Raw genomic sequence first — 26,760 nt, 5'->3', positions numbered from 1 at the left:
CCCAGCACCATGTTTCAAATTTATCTGACCTAGAGCAAGGAAAGGTTAGCCCAAACATCAAGTATCCTCATGTGGGGGCATGAGCTCGTCTAATATACAGAACAACCCTATTAAAACTTGAAATGACCATCTTTTTCCCAAGTATAATTTCAATGCCTAATGCATCTCGGTGAAAAGATAACCTCACCCCTCGTTTGCTATCTTTGCAACTCTTTGTGGCAAGGGCTAGGCTACCATTATATTGCTTCAATTCACAGGGCTCTAAGTCTAGGTAATCAATAAGAGGGGCTCTAAGCCATTTTAGTAAATTATATAATAGTATGAAATATATTTGTTTTGTCAAATCATATTAGTTCTCAACATTATAGTTGCTGGTTATTTGATTAAGATTTTGAAACTCTTTTCAAAACTCATTCCATCTTGACCAATGATTTCATAATTAATAATATTTGAAAATAAATGAAATATTTTCTCTAATTTATCTAGAGTGATAAATTCTTTCTTGATTACTTAAATATCTTCATATAATTTATGTTATATCTAATATTTGCTAGTTTATTACTTTTGATTAGGACACCGTGTGATCAAGATCAAAACATAATACTCCTTATATGATATAACTTATTTTAAGTTTAAGAATTACTTACACAACTATTATATGATCATTTTCACAAGCACATATGATCTTTCTATATAGAAATTTTTTGTGGGTCAGTTTAATATGCATGTCATCTGACAGTTAACTGCATATTAGTTTCAGGTATCCATAACACCTCGGTTTATGAGAATAATTTTTCCTTTTATAAAAAAGAAACATAATATATATCCCTTTCACAGCTCTAATTAATGTTCAGTCTTAATAGAACATTGATAAGGAATATTTAAGAATAATATTTTAATACATTAAGAATCTTTTAATTATAATAATTTTATAATATCTTGTGCAAAACATTATTATTTCATGGATTTTATTTTTACTCAAAATTTATTAATCAAATATTAAATTCATTAATTACATATAATTAAATATTAAATATAATTTTTTTATTAATAATAAATATATTTTACATAAAAAAAAGTTAATATTACTTATAATCAATCAATTAACTTTAATGAAATCACAATCCTTCAATTTATACCATCGATGAAGCATCAAACCATTTCTTGTTTGTTCGTTTTTTTTTTAAATAAAACAATTCATGTACTCAATTGTAGTTATTCAGCAACAAACCGGTCCAGTTAACATAATAATGTCGATATCATCAAGTCATACGTTAAATTGCTAATAACCTCAACGAGTTGATATCATAATTAATGAGATTCAATCTTTTCCTTAATATTTTAAATCCAAATCTTGAAGTTAATATAAAAAATCATTAAATTCCTTTAAATATTTTAAATTAATAGAAAGTGTATTTTTAAGAAAAATAAATAAAAAAATATTATCAATTATCATATAAATCTATTTAAAAATTTATCAGTATTGAAACTTCAAGAGTATTGTTACAGTTGAGTTGATTTTTAAAGTAATTTTTTGTATTGAAATTATTAAAATAATATATATATATATATATTTTAAAATTATTTTTAAAATCAACACATTAAAATAATTCAAAATATAAAATAATTAATTTTTAACTGAAAAATTAAATTTTTTAAAAATGTAATTTATACTGCATTCCACCATACATCCATATTCATGTTGACATCAGAGGTAACATGGCAAAAACTAGGATAAAGAATTTTGGTCTCAGAAAAAAAATTAACTTATTCGGTGTTCGACATTGTTTAATTTTTTCTAATATATTTTTTATTTTAAGATTATTTTAATATGCTAAATTTATAATTTTTTTATTTATTATTAAATAATTATTTTTTCTAATTTATTAAAAATAAATTCTTAAAAATAAAATAATATTATTTTAATATATTTTTTAAAAAATATTTTAAAAAATATCCTCTAAAACACTGCTAAATAAATATTTATTTGGCTCTGCACTGAAAAAAAAAAAAAAATTTTATTGTTCAAAAAGGAAAATATTTGGAAATAAAATAAGGGAATCTGAAAATTCTAAACCTAACAAAAGAAAAAGGAAAACATGATTCTAAGCAGAAGATTCAAAGGGGACGCGCTGGACAGGCAAAAATCTTAAAATCCCACTTGCAGTCTTGCTGACGTTTAGGACAAAACCAAAAGGTATATCAAACTCCTAGGGTTTTGCCTTCTTCCCCAGTTATCACGCTTACAAAGTTTCAAGCTTTAACCCTTCTCTTTTCCATTCCAGGTAAGCCCATCACTGCCTTTCTCTCACTAAATGTATATGTTTGTTGTTTTTTGTGTCAAAGTGCTTTCTTTTTTTATTAGATTTTAATTTGAGACTGTTTCTCTATACGCAGACATTCATGGGTGTGATTGATATCTACAACACTGTCTCTTCTCTTTGCTTGATCAAGTCCAATAACAATTTTCACCAAGCTTTGGTGCCTCAAAGACCCACTTGCTCATTTCAAAGAAACGGCAATCACAGAAGAGTTGTTGCCATGACTTCTACTGTGCCTGTAGAGCATGTCAATGAGGGTCAACAGAATGTGACTGGTGACTCGTTTATTCGTTTCCATTTGAGGAAATTGTCTCCTTATCAATCCATTTTGCCTTTTGAGGTAAGTTGGACTAACCCTTTTGTGATTGTTTTTATTGATTTAATTTGCCATTATGTTCTCAACAACATTAGTGAAGATTTTTCTATATATGTATATAAATCTTCAGTTGACTGTGGCTATGTTGATTTGGGTGTGTGATCAATGTTGTAAAGTGTCAGAAATCTCTTCAATGAGAGAAGTAACAGATACATAGTTGTTGCTAACATTGATTCCTCAACCATTCTTAATATAGTTCAACTGGATTGAAAGTTACTTCACTCATCCAAGAATATATTTAATAAAAAAAACCCCTCTCATTTTAATTATAACAACAATTATGAGTTATATGTAAACCCCAGAGCATAAATTCTTATCCGCATATCCAATCAGATATTTTATTCATCTATGATTTATAATTTCAGCTTGTTTCTACCAAATCCGTTGTGTGCATTGTGTTTGATTGGTTCTTCTGACATTTAAGTTTCCTAACCACCTATGATTTATAATCTCTGGTAGCATAATCAATAAGTTTAGTCCTTGTCGGTTCCAATTCTCTGTTTCTTCTGATTAGGTGGCTGTATTTGCAATAACTTTGATTAGTTCTTGTGAAAATGTTAAAACATTTGAAATGGTAAAGCCTTTTGCAAAACACACAAGTTAAATGAGTTATGAGTTACTTCCATATGATGGTTGGGAAAGCAAATTATTTTATAACATGCTTAGATGTACATTTATACAAACTCATGGTTTAATTTCCATTTTATTTGATTTTCTCCTCTACTACAGATTTTGTCAGCGCAACTAGGAAGGAAACCTGAGGATATTGTTAAATTAGATGCAAATGAAAATCCTTATGGTCCACCTCCAGAGGCAAGTTCTTAAACTATTATACATTATTTAAATCCAGTAAAATAAAATACCTTAGGTATTTTTGAAGATTCTGTGGAGCTTTTATTTTGTTTAGATTAGATGAACATTAAAGATCAGCCTGTTACAACAGCATGCATGATTTCCTTTTTTGCCTGAGTACAATTTCAGATTGTTTGTAGGTACTTGAAGCTCTAGGAACTTTGAAATTCCCATATATATACCCTGATCCTGAAAGCCGTAGATTACGTGAGGCACTTGCTATAGATTCTGGCCTTGAATCTGATCACATTCTAGTGGGATGTGGTGCTGATGAGCTTATTGATCTAATTATGCGGTAAATTTGGAAGCCCTATACTATAGAGTATACTCTTGCTTTAACAGCCAGTAGTTCCATTTTTTTTCCCATTGTCAATTCGTCATTTGGCAGATGCACACTGGATCCTGGTGACAAGATTGTAGACTGTCCTCCAACATTTACAATGTATGAATTTGATGCTGCAGTTAATGGTGCACTTGTAACTAAGGGTAAAGAAGGCTTATCTAGTTCTTACTGTTTTTTTGGTCATTCTTTTCTTTGAACCTACCAGTTCATATTTGATCATTTTGAAATTCATTCCCTGGATTTATTATTGATATCAAGTCCCTTAGAATTTGCATTTATGCATTTCAGTAATTGAGTTCCTTTATATATATATATATATATATATATATATTTGCTCATTAAATTTCATCTTACCTTTTCAGTTTTGAGGAAACCAGACTTTAGCTTGAATGTAGATCTCATAGTTGATGCTGTTAGAAAGGAGAAACCCAAATGCATATTCTTAACATCACCAAACAATCCAGATGGGAGGTAATTTCTACATGTTTCTTTTTACCATGCATCATTATGTTGCAATTTAACATGATCTGATTTTTCCAGCTCGTATCTGGAAACCGGCCTGATGATTGGCATTGCATTTTTGTAATCAAGTGATCATCTCCTCAATGGTCCATAAGTTGTTAAATTTGGTGTTAATGCATTTTAGCTTTTCAAAAGTAGGGTTATAGTAAAGGTTTCAACTCTTCAAGTTTTGGCTATTGAAGAAGTTCCCAGAGCCTGTGCAGTGCAGTTTGCTAATGTGATTTTTTGAAATTTCAGTGTGAGAGAAACTTTTTCTGTATAAAAGAAGTAAATATATACAAAAATATTTAGTCTGTTGTGAGTCATTTGACATGGATGCTAACTTAAGTGTTGGGGCTGCCTGGTATAGCTTTCATGAAGTTTGAGAAAAAGTCTAAACAATCATGATTTCTCTACTGGATTGTGATGTATGCGTTTACTTTTCTTGTAGACATGTCCAATTTTCATTTGTACATCTCTTTCAGTTTTTATTTTAGTTTATTTTTTACTTTTCCTATTTGGTTAGGCTGTGCAATGTATCTATGAATTTTTCAAACCTAGAATTCTGAAACTGTACTCCTTTGTGTTTTGAAATTCTAGATTCGTTTGTTGCTTATCTGTATGCTATTAATTGCATTACAGCATAATAAATGATGAAGATCTTCTGAAAATACTTGAGCTTCCGATTTTGGTGGTGCTGGATGAAGCATACATTGAATTTTCAGGACTGGAATCTAGGATGAAGTGGGTGAAGAAGCATGATAATTTAATTGTTCTACGGACATTTAGCAAAAGAGCAGGTTTGTTTGTGGGAAAGTCATTTATGTGTAGAAACTTGAAGTTTAGTGTAGATAACACATGCAATGCTATTGATTATTGAATCCATGGATGGAAAAATTTTTCATGATGATTTGCCTTTTCAATTCACAAAAAATAATTCTTAATGATTGTAGTAGTTACAGTATGACATAAGGTTTAGAGAATGTGGGGTATAATGAAAGGCGATGCCCTCTTTTGTCTTGCTTTGCGATGCAAATATCTAAAAGAAAAAAAAAAACTTTTATCATGCTATTTTTTAATTCATGTAACAACCTGTCACCTTGGTTTCATAGTTGCTATGCTAAGAACAGGAGCATCTTTACTTTATTCATTTTCAAATCAGGAAACCTGACAATCATGATTGAATAATAATTCATTGTCAGCAAGGTTGTTTGCCATGGTACATGGGATCCCAATCCCATGCATTGTATTTGTTCATTGGGGACTTTGCACATGCTCCATAGCTTGCATGATAGAATTTTCAGGCAAGAGTTGAATTTTCTACCACTTTTCAGTAAAAGGATCTTAAATACCTGTAATATAAATGTTTAATTGTGCTTCACCTAATCAACACACTCTTACATTTTTCACTTGGATGATGTTTTGAGCTTAATGACACACTAGATGTAATGCACTCAAGGTCCTGGAGAACAGATCCTCTCTTGAAAAGGAGGGTACTTAAACAATAATAGTCATCTGTGCCATACCACAATGAAATAGAAGGTTACATGCATTATACGCTTCATGTAAGTGAATAATGCAATATGATGCGAAGCCTGGAAGAAAGGAAATTTTCTGCAAAACAAAGTGAAAATTGAATGTTATTCTGGTTTTGTGGAAATGCATGAGAGGAATTACCTTCAGCTTAATTATAAGCTTGTGCATGCATGTGTTTTGGGTTTACAAGGATGCTAAATCAGAGCCAAGGAGGGGTTAGGGTTGAAACATGCCAATTGACCTATGGCTCATTTGGCACAATGTGTAATATGTAATAACATCATAGTTGGCTTTAGACTGTGTTCTTCCCCATACTATTTTGCTTTTGGTCAGAAAATGTGAGCTTGTTTTATCCAAAAAGTTTCTTTTCCTTGGCAAAAAAAGTGTCTTTCCATAAGTTTTTGTGTTCTGACACTTTTTTATTCTTTTGGGCTGGTTCTTTGGGATTGGTCGATGGATGGGTGAAGTTTAAAAACATCAGAAGCTCACCTTGTAAATGAATGCCATTGCAGGCTTAGCAGGACTCCGAGTTGGTTATGGAGCATTTCCCTTGAGCATCATTGAGTATCTTTGGAGAGCTAAGCAACCTTATAATGTTTCTGTTGCTGCTGAAGTTGCTGCATGTGCAGCATTGCAGAACCCTACATACCTTGAGGTTGAATTTTCTTTACATTTTTTTGCTTTATGTGATGCTTACTAATATAGAATGCTTTGAATAAGTACACATAAAGTTTACGTTTGCTTTTTTGTGCATGAGCGCAATATAAAACACTAGTGAGCCTATCTCTACAGAATTATTTGTGCTTGAGTGCAATACGTAACACTAGTGCCAATATCTACAGGATGTCAAAAATGCTTTGGTAGAAGAGAGGGAAAGACTTTTTAAGTTTCTGCAGGAAGTGCCATTTCTCACACCATTTCCAACTCATTCTAATTTCATTCTTTGTGAGGTTAAATCTGGAATGGATGCTAAGAAGCTCAAGGTATGTGTTGGTACTGTGTGGCAATTACTCACATTGCGAATATGCAATCAATATTCATTGTATAATGTTTAGCTTTGACTTTTTGGGTGCCTTTTTTCTTAATTTTTTTCAATGAAGTTTGTCTGATTTGAATTAATCAGCAATGCCAAGGTTAGTGATGAGCTTTCAAATTTAGGTTGCTGATTAGGACACAGACATCTTATTCAATTGAGTATCTTGTGTGGAAAATGGACATGCATGGGTTGATTTATTTGTTTTATTGGTTTCACCTGAATGAACGTGCAAAGTATAGATATTGATAATTTATATATTATATCTTATTTCAATTATAGCAGCTCATAGCTTGACCTTTAGAAACATTTCTGGAACTATATTTACGATTTTGTTGGGGGGTTTTTCTTAAAGTAGGGAATTCGTTTAAGAGATAGTCTGAAGTAGGGAAGTGCATTAAGTGAGGAAATAGATTGTCTCAGGTAGGGAACTGCATCAAGTGAGGATGCCCTTGTAGTAGATGATCGTCCCAAGTAGGGAGTTTCGTCAATTGTGGAATTCCTTTGTGTGATTTGAGCGTAAGTGTCCTTTATGCAGTTGGCACAAAGAAACCTCAACTTCAAGTCACATAAAAGAATCCCACACTTGACTTAATTTCGTACTTGTATTCACTCCCTACTTAGAAGGATTTCCCCATTGGAAGGAAAATCCCTCTACATATTGTAACTGTAATTTAGGCCTCTTGTTAGATTTTGCTCCTGTAACATTAAAATTTAAACCTCAATATTCTTAATATTTGTGTTTTGGTTAATGTTGCAAGTATTGTCATGAGTCAATTGTTTGATTTTGTCTATCAATATGCTAAATTCCACCCTCGTGTGTGTTGTGAACATTTTTATGCTGAGATGTTACGTGTATTGCAGGACGATCTTGCTAGTATGGGAGTGATGGTCCGTCACTACAATAAGAAAGAACTGAAGGGTTTCATTCGAGTATCTGTTGGGAAGCCTGAACAAACAGATATATTGATGCAGTGTCTTAAGCGCCTTTCTTGATTTACTTACCATGTATTTGTTAAGAGGACCTGTTCGGAAGCCTGATCAAATAGAGTATCTGACACGGTATTTCTTTGGCCCTTGTTTTTGAGTAATTTTGTAACAAACTGGAATTGCAATTTCATGGCCAGTGAATGTTATGGAATTCCAAAAGCTTATGGATTTCCCACGTCGTAAAAAGCTGGTGACTGCTTTATTGCCTTTTCTTTTCCCCCATAAAGAGGTGTTTTGACTGCTAGTTACTTGAATTTGAGTCCCGAGACGACGTTGTTTGTGTATGACTACATAGATATGGTAGAGTTGTTGATCATTGACGTTTGACAGGAAGCAAGGCATCGTCGCATTAGTTGATGGTAACTGGACGTCTTTGCTAGCCCTTTCGGAAGTGTTTTGAGTGTAAAGAAGCATTTCGGGACTAACTCCATTTAGATTTGTGGTCAATAGGAGCGTGCCACGTGTTCAATGTGTAAAAACGACTTATTCAAAATCATAACCTAATATAGGGATCGATTCTGCCTCGGAACCAGAGGTTTAAGGACCACCCGATTCTGTTTCTTAGAATCACTAGGTTTTACGTACCAAAATTGCAAAATTCCCAGAGGACAAAAACTTTCATTGAACCGATGTTTATGCCCAGAACTTGATTCGATAAAGGATGTAACAATATTGGCAATTGAAAAGCTTGTTTGAGAATAACTGAGCATTAGGGCAAACAAAAAACATCATTTAGGAATTAGGAAGCAGGAACGGGGTTGAAACTGTGTTTTCTTAAATTTTAATTTTTATTAAAATTATTTTTTTATATTTTTAAATTGTTTTGATATATTAATTTTAAAAATAAAAAGTATTATTTTAATATATTTTTAAATAAAAAATATTTTAAATAATAACCACTGTAATAATTATAAACAGGCTTTTAACTTGTATGCAGGAAGGTTTGAGACCTTTTGTATGCCAAAAGTGGAAACGAAACATGTATAGATTGCCTTCTCGTGAAGAACTTGAGCTAGAGGCATATTCTTTTCCACTTGAGGGAGGGAAAGATAGCTTATCGTTTATACTACAAAGCTTAAAAAATCCCACCAAAAGGGCTCAATTTTATTCTACTTTCCAGCTTAAGGTGATGAGGCAGTGATGGAGAACGGGTCAAAAATATTATAAAATCTTAGGAAATATATAGAAATCTGCTTTTAATTTATTTCCTTTTTCCTTTTTTTAGCTAATGTAGATGCCGTTTATATGTAAAATTTCTTCTTCTGCTCTTTCCTTCATGTGAAAAAGGTCTCTATGTTATTTGATTAGTGAATAAGTAAAATTTAATGTAAGAATACTTGGCCTTTGTATTAAGTCAGCTTCCTTTTGAAAAACACAGTTCTGAACTGTTATATCCGTGTCCCCACTTCTTGTTTTGATGCTTCGTCTCTGAATCTTCCTCTGGAAGTGAACAAGGCTTGTATAAAGACCACCTTGAAACGGTTCTGTTTCACAAACTTTTGCCTTACATGATGAAAAGGGTACTGTATCTTGCGTGTTTTTCTCCTTTTTTTCTCAGAGAAAAACCATCTTCTATCCACATTGATGAAGCAATGAACTCCTTTTCCTCTCTTCTTCAAGATATCAAGAACCTAGAATCCTCATTAACCGAAAACTCCTTATCCCTTCGATGGTGTTCAGAAGCCACAAATCTCCTCAGGAAGATGCACTTTCAGTTTCTTGATATATTTCAGGAGTCTGAGGAACCCGTGTTCTGGGATGGGGGGAACTATATGGATGAGTACATGGAAGATTCTTTACATATCCTGGATTTTTGTAACGTTCTGCGATCAGCCATTTCTACGATGGACAGGTACCGTTTAATAGTTGATGTTGCTGTTAAAAGATTTTCTGATGAAGGGTATTCAGGTTCTGCCATGATTATGACTGAAATTGAGAAATTAGAAAGAGAATGGCTGAAGCTATATGGTATTGAGAACTGGAAAAATGTGAATCTATGCAAGGCAGGAAGACCGAAAACAAAGACCAAGGATAATAGATTATGTGCAGCAAATGTTGTACGAAGAACCATGAATACTGTCTGTTTGCTCTTGTTTTGTGCAATATTCTATCCAGTTTCAATAGAACTGGATGAGGAGGTTTATAGAGATTTTCCTCAACTAAAGCTATTCTCATCTTCACTGAGGAAGCTTGTTTGTTGCTTCTTCGAGGAGCGACAAGGTGTCAAGGATAACTCAAGGCCAGTTCTAGTCGAGACTAAAATGGTAGAGGGCGCAGTTGAGGAATTTAAAGTTCAGATTCTGAATGGTGGCGTGCCTCTGAATAAAGAGAAGTTGAAAAAAACCATTGATTCACTGCAGAATAGTTCCCTGGCTATGAAGGAAGGCCTTGGAATGCTTGATTCTGTTGTTAATGAGCTGTTTCAAGAGGTAGTGAAAGGAAGGAATATGATTCTAGGTTTAGTTGCTTCAAGCTAGAAGAATTCTGACAAGAATTTTTTTTTCTATATATTTATCTAAAACATTGATTCAAATTACATTAAACCACAAAGAAAAAGTCTTGTGCTTGAGGTTTTTGGTCGAGATTTTGTTGATTGAAGAAGGGAATGTTTGAAAGTGTAATAGAAGTTATATTTAAAAATGTTTTTTAATATATTAAAATAATATTTTTTTATTTAAAAATTATTTTTGATATTAATATATCAAAACAATCATTAAATATATATAAAAAATAATTTTAAGCAAAATAATTTTAAATTTTTATAAGAATTTGGAGTGCAATTCCAAACTGAGCGGAAGCCTTTTCTTGTGCCACAGGAAAACTTAACTAGAATACACATTTGAATAGGCTTAGCTGTATAATTCAATGACTCCAAATATCATAAGCTGAAGAATGTTGATTAGTCAAATGGGTGCTGCTTTCCATGTGGCTTGAGAAGCTAGGTGTTCTTCTAACTGGCTGTTTCAAGCATGCTTGTTCTTCCTATGCATGACCAGAAGTCTAGCTTAGCATCCAGCTCATTTGGAATGCTATAAAAGCCATTGCTTTTTTGCTTCAGGAATTACCATTCCTTTCCTTTCTCTAGCAAGTAACCAATATAAAAATAAAATTAATAATCTAATTTTTTATATATTTTACTATTTCAATTATAAAAATAACTAAGTTATTGTTTAGATATGAAATAATAAACAAATAAAAAACCAGAAAAGATGAATATGACGATCCAACAAGTTTAAATTAATAACTACCCTCTCCTAGTATGTTCAAGAGAATGACCATTTTTTCTTAGCATATCCAAGGAGATAGTTATCATACTTGGATATGCCCAGGAGGATGACACTTCTCTGTTAGGTCTAATATAGAAAAATGACTCAATTATATTTGATATTTTAAATTTTAATCTCCATATATTTTTTGTATTTTTTGTGTATAAAAGTTTTTTAAGAATCTCCTATATTTCTATCAAATATTAATATAGATATAAAAAATATTTATATATCATTAAATTCTATTATGGTAAAATTACATTTCAGACTTTTCTCTTTAAAATTCTTTGCTGCATATATATTTTCAAAGTATTTTTTTCTAAAATATTTTTATATTTTTTTTTAAAGAAATTTGTTTATATATCAAAGACTTTCTATTATCATAAAAAAAAAAAAACTTTTTACAGTTACTAATTATAAGCTACCATAAGCTATTAACCATCCTGACTAGAAAAAATAAATAAAATTACTAGGGCAGGTTTTATCATGATTTCATCAATAGGCACCTCTCATAGCTATATCTATATCGAAGGTTGATTTTGTTTCTCTGCTACCAAAGAACAAACTCACAGGTTTTGTGAAAGATCCACTCGGACATGTATTCATAAAAAAAGAAGCCAAGGAGAATTTTCAGCACAAAATCCTAGAAGCTAATTGCCTCAATATCTGAGAGGAACGATTTCTTGACTCTGGGTATACCATTGACTTAATTGACTGCAATTTTGATGCCATCAGCTAGAGTCCTTTCAAAAACCGACTCAAAACCTCCCTCAACAAGTTAGATTTTCGTAAGAGAATTGAGTGAGAATTTCTAGTACTTGATCTATATAAACAGGCCGGTGAAAGATCCAATGCCAGACCTTAATATCACCGGCACTTGAGGAACTATAGCTGGGACAATATTGTGATCTTCGAGTTGTTTTGCTCCTTAACATAAACAGAGAGTTGTTAAAGAATATTTTCCTTGTCATTGGCATATAACAATTACAAGTAGCGGGATCTGAATCGTACTGCAAAATAACGAAAATAACAGCTTTGCGTGAATAATTATTCGAACAGAGCACCTCACAAGACAAGGGGAGTATCTCACGACACCCTAGACTATGCTGCTTATAATGTAGCAGCTCGAAATAGTTTGTTCCATCGATAGCTTGTGGAGGGGAACTACATTTGCAAATACGAGCAAATGCTATAACTTCTACATGTGTTACGTACAAGGATGACATAAAGTGGAAGAACTACAACAAGAAGAAGATGCGTACCTCGATGACAGAAAGTGGAAGAACTACAACAAGAAGAAGATTACTAGCTTAACGAGAAAGAGCGGGAAGAAGAGACATCAGAAGTGCGCAACCTGCTGTTTGGTTGTTAATATTATGTTTGTTAGTTGGAGCTCATTTGGTTAGCAGAGTTTGTTAAATCAGTTAGAGTTAGTTAGAGTAATATGTTAGTAGTCAATATAGATTACTATAAAAACGCATGGCAAGGATTGTATTGGACATGAAAATAGATTACAGTCCAAATTCGATCTCGTTTCTTTCTTCTCTGCTAATAACCTTCTGTTCTTACTTCATCTTCTTCTTGATTTCTTAAGTGATCTTAACAACATGTTGTCGGCTGAGAACATTCGCCATAAATTGCTGCCAACAGATCGCCAACTTCTGTCCATTTTGCTCTCCACGCATGAAACCTCAAACACCCATCAGAGACAAATCTCTTGCGCTGATGCAGCCTCGAGAATATAAAAAAACCTAATTACCTAGTTTAGAAGAAGTGAAGAGCAAAGCCTAAAACCTAAACAAAATGTCTTCATATATAATTTATAATAAAATCTATTATACTCTCTCACATGAAAAGCTTTTTAGGTTTTAAAAATTATACTTGACTTATTATTATTTTATGTTTAATTATATAGCACTCGTTTGAGTAAATTTGAAGTTTTTTTTTTCAAATTTTTATTTATATTTTAAAATCATTTTAAAATATTAATATTAAAAATAAATTTTAAATAATAAATAAATATAACTTTAAAAAACAATTACTATCACATTATCTTCTTCATTACGAAAAAATTGATTTTGGAAGTAAAGCATAGCAGTATGAAATATAAAATGAAGCTTCAATAAGTCGCAGATTAGCAATAACCCAAGCATGTTTTCAGCAACTAATAATGGATTCAGTCCTTTCCTACAAGATAGTGATGACAATGGAGAATCCAAGCAGTATGCATAATTCACATCTTGGGCGAGGAATGTAAAATAAGTAAATTTTGAGTTTTCAAACTGCAATTTCTATAAAAGAACAGTGTATACCATACAAGCCTCCTTATACATCAAAATTTGTTACAAACAATAACCAGTTTTGATACCCAATAATGTAGGGAAAATCAAATATTTTTTTCTAAATCAATGAAGGATAAAGTGCAGCTCTAGCGAATTTAATAGTACAAAAGGCAACGGATGCATTGCTGGCCAAGAAATGAAGCAATAAATGGAGAATTGAATTGCTAAAAGGAAGGCAAACTAGATCACAAATTTCTTTTCCACAGAGATAAATTCAATTTAAGTCAGAGAGACTGCAGCAGTATTACCTCACCCCAAGAATCTCGCCAATAAAACATTTCTTCTGCTTTGTGCTTTCCTCACACCTTAATTGCCAATTATTCAGAACAACATGATAGCCAACCATCACTTTTACTGCAATATATTGGGGGGCATTAGGACACATACCACCGTCAGGCTCCCAATCTGAGTGTAGCAAAAATTAATGTACAGACATGGTCATCTGGCGAAAGATATATTCAACGTGTTTCATTCTGTTGCTTCTTTATGAAGAGTACTTCGCTTCTCATCTGATCTGTGACGAAATAACTTTGCTATGGCCCTCCTCTCGCAATCCTGCAATATAGAAAAAATCATGATAAAAAAAGTAGTTTCTAGATTTCTTACAATTGTAAATCACAGGGAGAAAATTAGCTTATGACTACTTGTTTTATTTGGAAAATTTGCTGCTATTTAAGGATTTCATTCACTTTAGCAGAGATAAATCTGAGAAAAAAGATACACTTCTTCACCTTGAACATGTTAAGATAAAATGGTTCGCCAGGATTCATTCTTCTCAATTTCTGGTATGTAAAAGCAAAACTCAGCTGATCACGAGGAGTAAAGCGATCAACCTCATTGAACCAGAGACAGGAAAATAGGTTTGACATTGGAGTGTGTGCTCTCACAATTAAAGACCCTTCAGGTACATCTATAGGCAGTACAAAACATCTTGTCAGAAATAAAAACAGTAAATAAAGATCAGGAGTGAATTGTTCAACCTGAAAACTATGAGACAGAATATTACTGCTGGGAAGAAGCTTGTTTGGATCAGAGACATTGAATCTTTTCAGCCCATCAGTCTGGTAAGAAGCAAATTGCTGGTCTATGACAGTGTGATTATACTTGTTCAGTTTCTTATTTTGAACAACCTCTTCCCATACACAATGGCGATCATAGTGATTAGAAATGGCATATTCATGGCCTTTTCTCCACAAAAAGTACTCAAGAACTAGAAGAGGATCAACTTGAAGACGTAATTTGCTATCCAACCAGATTGAATACCTGGAAAACGTTTATATGCAGAATATAAGACACAATTATTAGTTCACTTGTTACTTTCAATGTCACAACTGTTTAAGCAGTGGTCACCAGAATGATGAACCACAATCTATGAGGATCCTGGACAGTTGTTTGGTGTGAACCATTCCATGTGCAAAAAATACCATAAAATGCCACTGAAATAGTGTACTCGATAGTATATAAATACCAATTTAGATCTTTCAGACATCATGATTTAAATGTCATAAATGAGAGTTCCAGAAGGACTATACTGCTGCTGGTGGTACCAGTGTTGGAACCATGGTTGCTAGAGGTCCCTCGATGACAATACTGGATATATTTATAAAGCAAGAAATGAATGGCCTTGTGTATCTTCTGCCTCCTGATCTTTTTGTCGATCAGGCCACTCAATACAATTTATACGATTCATCAAATAATAATAATAATAAGCCATGTATAATAAGGGGTCCAATACAAAAGACCACTTAAATATAAACGCCTCCATCATATTTATTAAGGTATCCATGAGAGGGGCCAGCTTAACTATATTTTGTGATCTAAAGTGCAGTCAGTTTCTCACAAATTGTAACTTATTCTTTGAGGACAAATACTATTCCAATTCTATTTTCCTTTAAGTTCAGTCATTAAATTCACTCCAGACTCCACAGCACAAACAGCAATCACAGGGCATTTAAAAATTAATTATATTACTAAACCAACAATTCAATTCTGATTCTCACCTTGCAGAAGGGAAAAGCCTGTGTGGAAGCAATTTTGGCACTTTACCCACTCTCCGCATATCATTATATGGTAGATTCTTCACCACCACAATCTTCCATAAACCTACAAAACCTGCTCTATCTGGAATGAGGCCTTCTGAAGTAAGTGTTTGAAAAGTAACTTCATCCATGAACATCACAAAGCAGACATTTTTCCTTGATAAACGAGTGACCTAAAAGAAGGATAAGAATTTATGGTCAGAATCGGGTTCCACAGCACACATCACAAGATAGTGATGAAATTTGGTCTCCAGAATGATAGAAAGCAAGATAGTAATGAAATTTGATCTCCAATGATAGAAAGCATCGCACAAGATGATTCAACTTTGTAAGCATCTCAGTGGAGAGGAAAAAGTGCATGGAAGATGGCATAAGAGGCTCATCAAGAGCATGATAAGGAAAATAAGAGCCACAGTCCATCAAAAAGGAAAAAGAAAAGGGAATCTTAATTGAATATCATTCATAAAAAGAGCTACAGTCCATCAAAAAGGAAAAAGAAAAGGGAATCTTAATTGAATATCATTCATAAAAGACCATGGAATGCCACACATTTCTAAGAGAAATAAAGACTGAAAGATAGAGAACTAAAAGGTAGCAAACAGTTGAACTAAGATAGGAAAACTTGAGTAACTAGATCATGGATATATAAAGCTAACAAAGCACAAGACATCAATACACCCCCCCCCCCCCCCCCCCCCCCCCCCTCTTCATATGATATTTAATTTAGACCTAGATGCCCTATGGGGATTAAATGGTGCATCTTGTTCCAAGCTTATAGAAAAGCCTCATTTTTTTTATGACCAGAAGACAGCACACAAAACATGCTAATTTATATTTCCCTCGAACAAATAGTTGTTTTCCCCCCCTGCTCCCTTATCATACTATCGTGGAGGCCTTACCAGGAATTTCTCATCACAAGTCCAAAAGACTGGAAGGGGCAATTTTAATTGCCTTAGATCTCTACTCTCCAATCAGTGGATGCCTTATTCTCCAACATTTAATTGTGTTCCATTACTCATACAAATTTTTTCATTACAAAATTTTTTAAAAAAAATCAATGACCATACATTTAAATTTCAGAGTCAAGACCTGCTTACGGTTTCAGCAGATGGCATGAAAACAGAAATACATGTATTAGCAATCAACTAGTTGGTACTGAGCAAGTATATTTTTCTCTTTAAAACCAAATGAAGGGAGACCATGTATATTTGCAATCACTCAACTATATCTATGTTCAATTTACAACTCAAAATACACACAAATTTCAAAGTCATTAATCCCCCATAGCAAACTTAACAAGTGATAATGCAGAAATTGATTAGGGCCAGGGCTATGCAACAAAATATTTCCATATACTTAAATTTATAAATGAAAGGTCCAAGTACCATTTTATCTGCTGGTGACCTTAAACGATCTGAATTCCCAAAGATGCAAGAGATCACGGCAATATGGCATCTACTTATATAACTTGCATCATCTTCTGCCAAATCAAATCCTGTACTTGAAGATCCTTCAGGACCTTTGACAAAACCACAGTTTATTTTTTGATCATGTGCCAAAAAAGATTCTTCCCGTTCTTGCAAGCTCTGATGCCCAGCAAATCTGGGCTCCCATTGCTCTTGTCCCTCAGGCTTCTCCTCAATTTCAGTATACTGCAAGGAAAATCTTGCAAACTTCCTACTTTCAAAAGGCTCCACAAGCCTTGTAGTAGAGTTTAGAAGTTTCATCCCACAAGAGGAACCTGAATAATTCAAGCATGACAGACAAAATTGTTCCAATCAAAACGAGCCCAAATTGTCATTCAAACAAAGACAAACAAAAAATCCATCAGACAGTCTAATCAACCATGAACTTGGACAGCAGGATTTCATCAAACCACCTGGCTTTGGTCAATCAAAAGGCAAAGTAAAAATTTTCTTACCAGGAAAAAAAAAGCACAAGAAAAGAAACTTCCTCTACTTGAATCTTATCCCAAGCACATTTTTGGGGGTTCTTGACATTCTCTTTGGATTTGTCTCTCAATATTTAGATAAAAAAATCCATTCAGACCATAACCTGATGACAAATTGCCTTCCAGAAAACTCTAGTCCACTTTTCCTTTTACTGACCCATTTTCATATATCTCTGGCTTGCCATTCTTTTCATCAATTTTCATAATTCTGCTTTGCTTAGTTTCATTAAGCAAATCCTGATCTAATTCTGAAATACATCTCCAGTAAATCTATTTCCAACATCACCATTCCATCTGTTTTAAGCCAGGAATCAAATTTCTGTACCAAGAAAAGAGGCTTAAGCATATACCGTAGACACATAAAAGAACATATATCATGCACATATATTTAAACTAGCATGTAAAAAGTCCATTTTGATGATTAATTTGTGAACACTCAAGCTAGCAAAACTAAATGTTCAGTGCAAACAAACCATTCCAAACAGACAAAAGAAAAATTTCCTAAAACTGGGCTGATCCCTATTCTGTATTACCAATTAAAGCATTATCCTTGACAAACTCTATTGCCTGGCCACATGCCACATGTACAAAGAAATGGACTTGTTTGCAGAATCACAAACCATGTCTCAGATAAAAAATTATAACATTATATAGACAGTTGGGGAAGGCTAGCATATAAAAAGGGGTTAAACATTCTAGACAACACATGCAAAGAAATGAATTTATATACTAAATTTCCCCTTTATAACGTTATCATAGCATCCAGAAACAAGATACATGAAGCAAAATGCATAAGGAAATATTAAAACTTCTCTTGACATCAAGGTTTCAATGTGTGACACTTATGCCTTTGCGTGCAAACATAAAAAAGAAAAATATAGAAATTACCAGAAAATTTGCGGCGCTTTGATTTTTTCTTTGAATCTGACCGGGATTTACTTGTAGAATGACCACCAATGTTATGGACATTTTGAGAATCAGTGTCACCATCATCCGAATTTTGAGAATTCAAAGAACCCTTCTCTAACAAACTCCTGGAATCTTCCAGATTGTCCTTGACAATATTTTCATCCTTGGTTTCAGCATCAATGAAATTAGATGATGCTCTATTATCTTCAATATGAACCGTTTGTTCACTGGAGCGGTCCTCCTTGTTAGGTTCAGAATCACCACCATATTCTTCCATGTGACGATCATGAGAATCTATACCATCATCGTATTCATTCTCACTATCAGCTGCTCCATTCTGATCCACATTATCCTCATCATCAAGTAACAGATTTTTTATCTCATTTTCTTTTCTCAATTTTCCTGTGTTCTTCAAAGAAGCTTCGTACTCTTTCTCATACATCTTCAACTCTTTGCGCCCATCTTCATTATACAAGCCAGCTCCCTTTCTATCTTCAACTCTTAGCGCGTCCTCCTTGTCATTCTTCATTTCAACTGAATTATGACCCTTCTCCCTAGATTCATCATCCCTGGAAAGCTTGCTGTCATTGTCAACATCATCCTCATTATAATCTTCATCCCTTCTCCTATCATCCCTATCCCAATACCTAGAATCCCTTCCATGTCCCACCGAACCTTGCCCAAACCCAAGAACTTTAATACTATCAGTACGTGTAACATTTGCAAGAAAATCATTATTTTTTATCTCATCACCCTCAACACGATTATCATTTACATCTGCACCAAAAACATTTACTATAATTACATCCTTAACAAGATTCACTTGTTCAAAATCCTTACTATAATTACATCCTTAACAAGATTCACTTATTCAAAATCCAAATAACAAATAAAAACCGTCTACACTCAAATAAACTTCATGTAAGTATGCACCAATAATAGTTTTCCACCTTTCAATTTTTACTAATCACAGTTCAATTACTAATTTAGCTACATTAAGAATATATTTAAAAATAAATTGAGCTAAACTCAAAAACTTTTAACTACAATGTAACTACAGTACATCAAAATCAGCTCTCGGTACTACACAATGCTCACTGTGCTTCCAATTTCACTTTCTCTCATTTTCTCACACTTTCTCAGCAACCATACAAACAAATTTAATGATAAAACAAAATAAAAATGATCGATGCACTAAATCTCTCTTTTTAGTAGCACCTAACTAACTAACTACAATATGTAATTCAATTAAAATCAGACTAAGTTCTGATTCACTCCAAAATCAATAAATAAGCTCTCCGTTCTCACTTTTTCTCATTTTTCTCACACTTTCTCAGAAGCCAAACAAAACAAAAGGAAATAAAAACACACCTTCATTGCTACTCCTACTATTGGTGGAGAGGAAATTGTAAGCTAAAACAGTAACAATAAGGACAAGACACAAAAACACAATGACCGCACCGACCAACGATAAACCGCCCCGACTATTCTTGTCGGATCGGTAACCTAATCTTCTTATCCGACCCAACTTCTGCTGCTTCTGCGAGCTAGACGACGACGACGCACGAATCCCGATTGATACGTGATCCGACGTGCCGTTTGTGTAATGCCTGTACTGCGCCATTTTATAAAACATTTGCAAATTAGTAACAATAATAACAACAACGTTCTCTCAAATTTCTTTTCGTGTATCTGTGTGTAGATTTAGAGAGAGAGAGAGATTTGAGGGGTATGGTTTGGTAAATTTAAGAGAAAGGGAGGGAGATTTGGGGAATTTTCGATTCATTTTGGGTGCGTGATCGATAGTGTAGCGGTGCAGATTCATGTTTGGTGCGTTTATTTGACGGGCTTTTATTTTTTTAATATTTGTTTAATTAAAAAAACATATATACTAACCAGGAGAAGAGTTTTTTTTCAACAAGCGAAATGCTCATCAACGTTAATTTAACATGGGTCGAAATTCTGGTGTGGTGGGCCTTGCATACACTATCCATCATAAAATGAATATACATACATACATACATACATACATGATAAAGGGTAACATTCGAAGGAGGGCCGGAAGTCATGTATTGGATGCTTAGATGATCATACGTGCATAAACAGATATTATGATGTTAGGAATGATAATGAAATGATCATGGAAGCAAAGATGATCATGCATACATACATAAACATATATTATAATGTTAGGGATGACAATGAAATGATTACGTAAGCAAGATATTAAACTTGAAAGATTCGGACTAAATCCACAAAAACAATAAATTAAAGACCAAGAAGACTTGAAAACAAACTTGGGGAAATAGACATGTTTTTTTCTCAGAAAACTTATGTTGTTGGGTTTTGACTGGAATAACAAAAGTAAAAAAATGATAACCGACTACTAATAAAACTATAGCTCAATCTTAATAGTAAGTCAAACACTAATTATGGTAAATAATTGACTATGATAAATAGAAACTAAACTCTTTTCTCTAACCATGTTTAGTTTTTCGTATCTTATTTTATCTCATTCTAAATGTTTTATTTTAACTTTTATTAAGACTCTCACAAAGAAAATTCTTCCTATACTTTAAGAAGTATCATTATCTCTGTTCTATATATGTATAGACCGACTCTAGTTAAATTCCTTGCTATAGTACATTGTGTATGAGTCATATAGGGGAACATCTTATAAAAGTTCTTGTAAGTGATTATCATTTTCTAAACAACCTTCTTGATGTTTTTATTGATAGATTTCATGGTATTGGTTTTTTTTAGCCTGCATGAAGATGAGTTCAAGTGTTTGTTTTTTCATATCTTATATAACTCTACAATCATCTTTCTATTAAAATTCTAGAAATTGTTTGTCAATATTTTCTATGACAACATATTGATAAATCAATTTTTTTTTCAAAAATTGCTTGACTATCTTTTAGGTCACATGCATATCAGAATAAGCTTATACCTATTCGTGAAGTGGTTAATTGTCATCAAAATAAAATGATGTGTAACTTATTTTTGGGTTGACTGGTATGAAAATGCTCAATCCCTATTTTAAAAAAGATCAAGGTTTCACCATATTGAATAAAAGGTATTAAGGTACATTGATCTTATCATTATATACTTAATATTTGTGGTATTTTTTATATATCATATGTAGTCTTTTTTCATAGTCATCCAAAAATATCTTGATCTTTGCATCTATGTAGCCATTATATACCCATTTACACGAGTCAAGCATATTCGTTCATGAACTCCTTGTAGGACTTTCTAGGCTTCATCATCATTTAAGCATTCTATTAGAGTCCTATTGAATGAACTTTTATATAGGATCTTCTTGTCTAGATAATATTTTATTACCATACTTTTTAATATCTTGGTCTACTTTAGATGTCTTATGATGAATATTCTTAGTATTGGATAAACTATTTAATATCATGACACAATGACTTTTCTTCTCGTTTCTTTCCAGCCAAACAAATATAAGACGGGGAGCTTTTAACTTCTATACGGTTATACTCAAATCTGACAATTAAATTTGGTTATGGAAGCCAATGTTGTCAAAACATCTACGAATTGATTCTTATCTTTAATCAAGTGTGCAAACTTAACTTTTTCAAATTTCCTTACAAGTTTAGTGAGATACTCTTGATATAATTTTAACTTTTCATATTTGATTTGTCATTCACCTTGCACTTGGCACATTATCAACATGGAATTGTTGTATACATCAAGTTTTCTAACCCTTATTTCTAAAGTAAATTTTAAGCCATATATGCATACTTCACACTCCTTCATACCATTGTTACATTCAAAATATAACTTGGTGGAGATTAGGTATTGCTTTTTTACTCAGAGCTATTATTATTTCTCTTAATCTATTTTCATAAAAAAAATACTCATGTTATAATTATTATCATTGTTGTTAATCATCATTATTTGAAAGGAAGAGAGATCTATAGACAAGTGGAGTTGTTATCCTTTGTCTTACCTTGGTGGATATTACAACAAGGACTCGATGTATTGTGAAAAATTAAAGTCGTCGCCTAATAATTAAAAAAATTAGAAATTCTAAAATATATATTGGTTCCAAAGATTCAAGTAAGAGATTAGTTATGCTTAAGGGAAGAACATTGTCATCCTTACAATATCCTTTCTTATACAAGATTACCTTACTTTGTGTTTTATTTTAATTTTTTTTTGTTTTGATTACCCATAATTTTCCTAATTTTTTTAGCCTTTTTATTTTTATTTTTAATTTCTAGTTATTTTATGAAAATTACACAAGTCCTTAACAGTAGAAAACTCATCAAAGATGTTGATATTGACTCTAAACAAGAATTTTCATGAAAAACTACTAAAAATAGGCGTAACCCGTATTTAATTTTAAAATCCAAACATCGATTCATTTTTTTTAAAATGAGAAAAACATATAAACTGATGCTTATCCTTAAAAATAAAGATTTCATCAAGATCATTAAAAGGATGAACATTGAACCTATATGGATGATAAGAAATGAAATTTGATCTACAAGAATGGCAAAACTAGGCATTGTTTTTTTGTTTAAAACATCTTGTAAGTTGAGAATTTTTATCATTGTCTATCTATTTTTTAAAGAAAACATAGGTTTTTGATTTATTTTTTTGGGATATAGGCCTAATAGGCCTCTTGATTCTAGCTTAGTCTTCATAAATTTAATAAACTTATTATTAAATCCAAACATAATGAAAATGTTGTAAATATTTCAAACTCTTTTCATTGGTTTAATTTTAGCACGTGTTAATGAAGATATAAAGATATAAGGTGCTATACAACTTATAAATTTGATATGTAAATTGTATTTTTTGAAAAAGTAGAGGCAAAAAAATAATAATTAAACCATAAGATGGTTTAATTATTAATTTTTTGTTTCCTATTTTATTCTCAAATTTTGATTTATGTTTTATTATAATTTTTTTCTTTTTATATAAATAGCTATCTCACATTATAAGATAACATTCAGATAAATTTAACAACCTCTATTGATGATTGCTCTAAGGTTTAAAGCTAAAAAGTCAAGAAAGCCATTAGGCCAACCCCTTAGAGTTTGGAAGGCAGTAAAAAAAAAAAAAAGGTACAAACACACCACTAAAAAGAGATACACCTAGTTAAAAAATAATTTATATGCAAGCTTTCAAATAAAAATTGAGACACTTGATTATATATATATAAACAAATACATGAGTAGAAATCACCAAATATTTCATTATCTCGCTTCTTCAATGATCAAAAGGACTTTTATAGAGTAATCTTGTAGTTGAATTGACAAGGTGTCGCTTGTAAGAAATTTAAAGTACTAAGAGAGAAAAATATAAAATCTTTTTTTTAAAGTTTTTTAACTTATGAAATCATTATGATGATTAACAAAAACTAATTTAGGAGGAAACTCAATGTTAACTTGAATAATGTTTTTTTTTTTAAGTTTAGTTTTTTTCATTTTTTTTAATATTAATTTTTTTTTATCTTGATCTCATGACTTAAGTTACGAGTTTAGAGGATTAACTTGAGTTTTTTTATTGATTTTTCTCTCAATTTTATCATTTAATAATTAGTTAATTTCAAATTAGTTTTCATAATTTTTTTATCTGTTTTTTAGGTTATTTAGATCTTATTACCCAAATCATGAGTTTGGAGGGTTAACTTCAATTGATTAAAGTTGTTTTTCTTGTCCTCATTTTTTTTTTAAATTTTATCATTCAACATTAGGTTAATTAGAAATTGAGTTTTATAATTTATTTCGACTTTCTTTCTATGAAGTTATTTTAGTCACATGACTCGAGTTGCAAGTTAGATAGATTAATTTAGATTGACTCAAGTTATTTTTTCTAGATTTTTTTAAATTGATTTTTTTCAATTTCAACATTTAACATTTGGTTGATTGAAAATCAAGTTTCATAATTTATTTTGATTTATTTTATATAGGGTTGTCTCTATCTTATGACCTGAGTTATAGATTTGGTTGGTTAATCTCGATCAAAGATTAATCTAGATCGACCTAGGTTGATCTAACATATATATTTCTGTCTCAATATTTAGAAAAAACAAATGTCTTGAAATTTATTTTTAGTCAAATTATATTTGTAATATTTTTATGTATTGTTTTTGGACATGTAAAGTTGATCGAGTTATATTAAATCAACTCTCACACGATTTAAATATTTTTCCTACTAGAAAATATTTTGGTTTTTTATATTAAAAGAGTTAATCTAACCCGCAGTGTAGTGTAAGGAAATAATATAGTATAAAAGCTATTAAGACATCTAGCCTATCTATAATTATTAAATTTTAGATGTTTTCCTTTATGAAACAAAAAAAGAAAATATATAGTAATAAATGCAAAAACTATAATTATAAGAAACTCTAAGCCATGTGAGAAATCAAATGTAGCCTAAAAATACTGTTTGCTTTCACATTTCACTATAGATTTAATATGAATTTTTTTTTATCTTGATCCTTGTCGCACCTTCGCGGCGGAGCGCGGCATCGCAACGATCCTTGATTGATTTCAGGATTTTTTAGTTTTATTTTTATGTAAAAGGGAGTCGCCACCTAGTATTATGGTCACTAGGAAACCTAATTGGTCTTTTAGAGATTCTAAGGTAAGTGACTGATTGCGTAAAGGGAAGGTGTTAACACCCTTAGTACACCCAACCTAAGGTAAGCTGTTTGGTGTTTGGTTTGTCTTATAATTGTTATGGTGTTGGTGTTTTCTAATCCCATAAGTTTTTCTCAGTTTGATTCTAACTAAATTTATTAAGAAAGAAATCCAAGGAGATTCAATGTGCTTTACAAGCTCATTTTTCCCTTGGTATTTCAAGAGTTTACGACTTGTAAATTGCAAGGAGGAGGGACCAAAATTAGAAATCTAGAGTGCTTTAAAATTTTATTTTTTGGTCTTAGTGTTTTATACTCTCACGGCTCGTAAATCGTGGAGTAAAAAACATTAAAATGTCCTCGATTATTGTCATAACCAAATTTTTGATTTTTTTTATTTACTAAAGCTTGTTGATAAAATAAAAAGTAAATGAAGAATGAATTACAACTTGAGTTAATGATAACATGATTGGAAAGTTTAAATATTTAACTAGTTTAATTAATTAAATCAAGGGTTTAATTGGAGAATTAATAAATTTTGATATTTAATTGAGCTTGGGATTAAGTTAATTAATTAAATTAAAAGAAATTGAGGAATTAATGAGTTTGAGGACTTAATTAAATTTTGATTTAATTAATTAAAAGAATCAGGGGTTTAATTGAAAAAATACCAAAGTTTGGAGGTTGTTTAGAGAAAATTATCAGAAAAGTAAAGTTCAAGGACTAAATTGAATAGTTCAGAAATTCAGGACTGTTGTGTAAATAACGTATCAATTTAGGGATCTAATTGAAATTAACCGAAAAAAATTAAAAGGAATTTTAATTGATTAAGGGGTCCAATTATCGAATTTCCAAAGCCCAGGGGTCAAATTGAAAACTCCCGTTTCCAGCCAAAACGCTGTTGTTGCCATGTCTTCTCCATCCCGAGTCAATAGGGAAGTTTCCGATTCAGCAGGGGAGCTGATAATCTGCAACAAACCCGATCTTGGATAACATCTGTTGCCAATAATCTCGTTCAAGGATTCCATAACACAGTCCTGCAAAGACAGGACTGGGGCAGAGCCAATTTCTCTATAAAAGGGAGAAGAAAACCAGGCGTGAGGGGGAGGAAGAAAAAAGAAAACCCGAAAAATACCAAAGAACAGCCCAAGAATTACCGAGCAGAGCAGAAAAGAACCCAGAAAAATTCCACATAAAAACAAAGAAGAACAACACCCAACAGCAGAAAAAGAGAGAATCAAGAACAGAAAACCCGAAACAGAGGAACGAACCAAAAAACAGAACAGAGGGTCACTAGAAACCGAACAAGAAAGGAGAAAATCACCGGCGGAGGAACCCTATCCTCTATCACCATCAACAGAAAGAAGTCGAGCCCTTTTCAACGTTGCAGCCTCCTTCGCACGCTCCATAAACAGGTATACCTACTCTCCTCTGTAGTTTGCTCCTGCGTTCAAATTAACATTTGAACAGTGCGAAGGTAACTTAATTACCTTCGCAATTACCTTCGCACTGTTGATGCACGCGTGAAGTTGCTTCACGCGTGCATCAGCTGATTGCCCAGCCAGCCACTGGTTTGGGCCAGTGACCGGATGGGCCGGCTGGGCTCAGCCCAGCTCCTGTGGGGCTAAACTGAGCCCAGTCACTAATTTATATGCTGGGTTGGGCGAGCCCAGCCCAGCCCA

General features: G+C 32.4%; 3 protein-coding genes across 4 annotated transcripts; 2 read left to right on the top strand and 1 right to left on the bottom strand.

The window, feature by feature from the left end:
- The first annotated feature begins 2,067 nt into the window (after positions 1-2,067).
- On the top strand, positions 2,068-8,198 carry LOC105135120 (histidinol-phosphate aminotransferase, chloroplastic-like). Of its 2 annotated transcripts, none has more exons than XM_011039841.1 (10): positions 2,068-2,197; positions 2,398-2,661; positions 3,427-3,510; positions 3,690-3,844; positions 3,938-4,035; positions 4,255-4,363; positions 5,036-5,193; positions 6,442-6,584; positions 6,772-6,912; positions 7,827-8,198. In XM_011039841.1, the coding sequence occupies exons 2-10, from the start codon at positions 2,404-2,406 to the stop codon at positions 7,956-7,958; spliced, it is 1,278 nt and encodes a 425-aa protein (XP_011038143.1). In that variant the 5' UTR covers positions 2,068-2,197; positions 2,398-2,403; the 3' UTR covers positions 7,959-8,198. The 2 variants fall into 2 exon arrangements, with proteins under 2 accessions (XP_011038143.1, XP_011038142.1); XM_011039840.1 differs by having other exon boundaries at positions 2,069-2,285.
- A 1,346-nt stretch (positions 8,199-9,544) lies between these two features.
- LOC105135171 (uncharacterized) lies at positions 9,545-10,429 on the top strand. Its single transcript, XM_011039925.1, has one exon. The coding sequence runs from the start codon at positions 9,545-9,547 to the stop codon at positions 10,427-10,429; it is 885 nt and encodes a 294-aa protein (XP_011038227.1).
- A 3,045-nt stretch (positions 10,430-13,474) lies between these two features.
- On the bottom strand, positions 13,475-20,345 carry LOC105135119 (uncharacterized). Its single transcript, XM_011039839.1, has 7 exons — positions 19,831-20,345; positions 18,439-19,236; positions 16,985-17,340; positions 15,561-15,772; positions 14,567-14,823; positions 14,292-14,470; positions 13,475-14,115 (listed from the first exon to the last, which is right to left on the bottom strand). Exons 1-7 carry the CDS (start codon positions 20,093-20,095, stop codon positions 14,029-14,031), a joined length of 2,154 nt encoding a protein of 717 aa, XP_011038141.1. The 5' UTR covers positions 20,096-20,345; the 3' UTR covers positions 13,475-14,028.
- Between the last annotated feature and the right edge of the window lie 6,415 nt (positions 20,346-26,760).

Source organism: Populus euphratica, unplaced genomic scaffold (genome assembly GCF_000495115.2).
Source record: "Populus euphratica unplaced genomic scaffold, PopEup_1.0 scaffold55.1, whole genome shotgun sequence".
NCBI lineage: Eukaryota > Viridiplantae > Streptophyta > Magnoliopsida > Malpighiales > Salicaceae > Populus > Populus euphratica.
Note: the sequence above shows the minus strand (reverse complement) of the source record. Positions and strands in the feature narration are given on the sequence as shown.

Bases quoted from the DNA above. Each gene is read 5' to 3' on its own strand.
- LOC105135120 (XM_011039841.1), top strand. From the start codon at position 2,404: ATGGGTGTGATTGATATCTACAACACTGTCTCTTCTCTTTGCTTGATC. The intron at 2,662-3,426 runs GTAAGTTGGACT...CCTCTACTACAG, and splicing joins AATCCATTTTGCCTTTTGAG to ATTTTGTCAGCGCAACTAGG. The intron at 5,194-6,441 runs GTTTGTTTGTGG...ATGCCATTGCAG, and splicing joins GACATTTAGCAAAAGAGCAG to GCTTAGCAGGACTCCGAGTT.
- LOC105135171 (XM_011039925.1), top strand. From the start codon at position 9,545: ATGAACTCCTTTTCCTCTCTTCTTCAAGATATCAAGAACCTAGAATCC.
- LOC105135119 (XM_011039839.1), bottom strand. From the start codon at position 20,095: ATGTTTTATAAAATGGCGCAGTACAGGCATTACACAAACGGCACGTCG. The intron at 19,237-19,830 runs GTGTGTTTTTAT...TTTTTGGTGCAG, and splicing joins TAGTAGGAGTAGCAATGAAG to ATGTAAATGATAATCGTGTT. The intron at 14,471-14,566 runs GTAATATTCTGT...TACTGCCTATAG, and splicing joins AAACAAGCTTCTTCCCAGCA to ATGTACCTGAAGGGTCTTTA.